Below are 2,485 nucleotides of genomic sequence, written 5' to 3'. Positions count from 1 at the left end.
ACAAAAAGGACTAAATTAGACACAAATTACGATATTTAGGATTATATTGAACGTAAAAAAGAAATTAGGACCATTTCGAATAAAACTGACAAAAATTGGAACCAAAATTGGTATTAAGCCAATTTTATATAGTCAAAACTTAAACTTATATTTTAATGTATAGGTTTTGATCTCAACTCCTGTCTTTTTAAAATACTTATGATATTTTAATTCATAGTAAAATGATAATACATTACCTTGTAGATTTTATTTATATTCATGTTATAGAACTACCTAAATTATCTTTTATTACAATTTGGATAAAATACCATAATTGGATTGTTATATATAAAATTAAAATATAATTATACATAAAATAACAAACTTATCAGATACTATCTTTGTGATTTATAATAAATTTATTTTATGAGCGGAAGCAAATTTTATATCCCAATAAATAAAAGTAATATATCTATACCTTTTTATCAATATGTTCAATTAAATTAATATAAAACAATTTATTCTTATTTAATTTAATTTAGTTCTAAAATAAATTTTTAGATATATAGTGTTTCAAATAAAAGTACTCATAAGCTCATAGAAATAGACAAACATTTAAAAGAAGTAAGCAATGTAAAATCATTTGCATAAAACAAAATTCCAAAAAATCACAAAAGCGGTAAAATAAATAATGAAAGCAAAATAAGTAGAACAAAAATGAAAAAAAAAAACAAGAAAATGGAACATGTAATAATGATATAAAACAACAAAAACAAAGAAAAACCAGGAAGTAATAACTAAAAAGTTTTAGGTAAAGAAATAATAATATTTAATCTTATTTTTATTATTTATAAAAAGAATTAATTTTATTATATGTTTTGTGTTGGTTCTCTTGTTCCCGTGTGTATAACCTGTCCACTTTTCTGTGTTGAGTTCTCTCTCACTGTCACTCCCCGCTAACCCTAAATTCCCAAATTTTCGACCATGACAAAGAAGTCGAAGCAGCGCCCTGCACCGGTGGAAGATCCTTCAACTGCTTCCTCCTCCGAATCTGAGGAAGATGATGACCGACCGCATTCTTCTCAACAGCATGCAGCAGCACCACAGGTTTCTTCCTCTGAGGAGGAAGACGATTCTTCAGAAGAAGAAGACGAGAAGAAACTTTCCACTCTCCCTGCTTCTATAAACCATCCCTCCAAGCCTCACCCCAAGTCCTACTCATCTGAATCCGAACCCGACACTGACTCGGAACCAGCTCGAGTCAAACCCAAACCCAAGCCCACGGACCTACCCCAGCCCAAGGTCCAAGCCCAGCGTTCCTCCACGCCGGTGAAACCGGGATCCAAGCGCCCCGCCCACGTAACTGAGCAGAAACGCGCGAAAAAGAAACCAGTTGAGGCTCCTTCTCCCTCCGTTGCTAACGACGAGACAGAGGAGGACGGGAAGAAGTCCGGCGGGCAAGCGAGGGTGTTGTTCCAGAGGATCTGGAGCGAAGAAGACGAGCTCGGCATTCTTAAGGGCATACTTGAGTTCATCTCAAAGACCGGACAAGAGCCTTATAGGTACGTCGACGCTTTCCACAACTTCATTAAGAAGTCACTCCACGTGGAGGTTTCCAGCCATCAGCTGAAGGAGAAGATTCGACGGATGAAGAAGAAGTTCGAGACTCGTGAGGCGAAAAAGAAGAAAGGGATTTGGCCTCGGTTGTTGAGGCCTCACGACCGGGCCGTGTATGAATTATCCAAGAAGATTTGGGGTGAATGGCCCAACGGACTGGTGGAAAAGCCCAAGCCTCTTGCGAAATACGTTACCAAGACTCAAAAGAAGGAATCAAAAGCCGAGGACAAAGTTCCGTCGCAGCCATCAGCGCCGCTGCTGGCGTTGCCGGCGCCTGAAAGTGGTGACGTGAGTTTGCTTTACAGCAGTATTTCTTGTTTTAAAGAGCTGGATGAGGATGAGATGAAGAGAGGACTTACTTTGATTGGAGAATCCAAGAGGAAGGAATTGGAGAGAAGGTGGAAAGTGTTGCAATATTCTGAGATGGAGCTGCTTGCGAATCGCTCTCTACTGATTGGGGAGCAGATTAAGTTGGTATCTGAAGCCCTACAGTCATCCAACAATTAGGATTCATTGTGTTAGGTATCGTTTATTGGTCCTTTGGTACTCTATGTATCATTCCTTTTGTGGATTATTGTAATTTTGGTGTATGTGGCATAGTCTTCTTTTGCTAAGTGTTGTGAAAACTTTCTGCACAGTCCATTGCCTGTTCTCTCTAACTCCAAAGTACAGACATTTACCGTTTTTATTGCTGGGTCTGTTTGTTTGTGCTGAAAAATGTTATTACATAAGAAGAGAAAGCGGGAAATTACTTTTGCTTTTTCAAAACAAGTTTAGCCCAATATGTAAAATTTTGCTGATAAGTGATTATGCTATTAAAGAATATTTCTTTATAAAAAATTTGAACAAATAGACCAAACTACCTTGCACGAAACGCAGTACTGGTCTG

At 37.4% G+C, this 2,485-nt stretch overlaps 1 protein-coding gene across 1 annotated transcript; it reads left to right on the top strand.

Annotated features, from left to right (window-relative positions):
* The first annotated feature begins 873 nt into the window (after positions 1-873).
* LOC124847728 (putative transcription factor At1g61730) lies at positions 874-2,284 on the top strand. Its single transcript, XM_047325281.2, has one exon. It carries the CDS (start codon positions 964-966, stop codon positions 2,101-2,103), a length of 1,140 nt encoding a protein of 379 aa, XP_047181237.2. The 5' UTR covers positions 874-963; the 3' UTR covers positions 2,104-2,284.
* Positions 2,285-2,485: the final 201 nt, after the last annotated feature.

Source organism: Vigna umbellata, chromosome 4 (genome assembly GCF_029865625.1).
Source record: "Vigna umbellata cultivar VRB3 chromosome 4, Vumbellata_1.0, whole genome shotgun sequence".
NCBI classification, from domain to species: domain Eukaryota; kingdom Viridiplantae; phylum Streptophyta; class Magnoliopsida; order Fabales; family Fabaceae; genus Vigna; species Vigna umbellata.
This window is presented reverse-complemented; position numbering and strand designations above follow the sequence as displayed.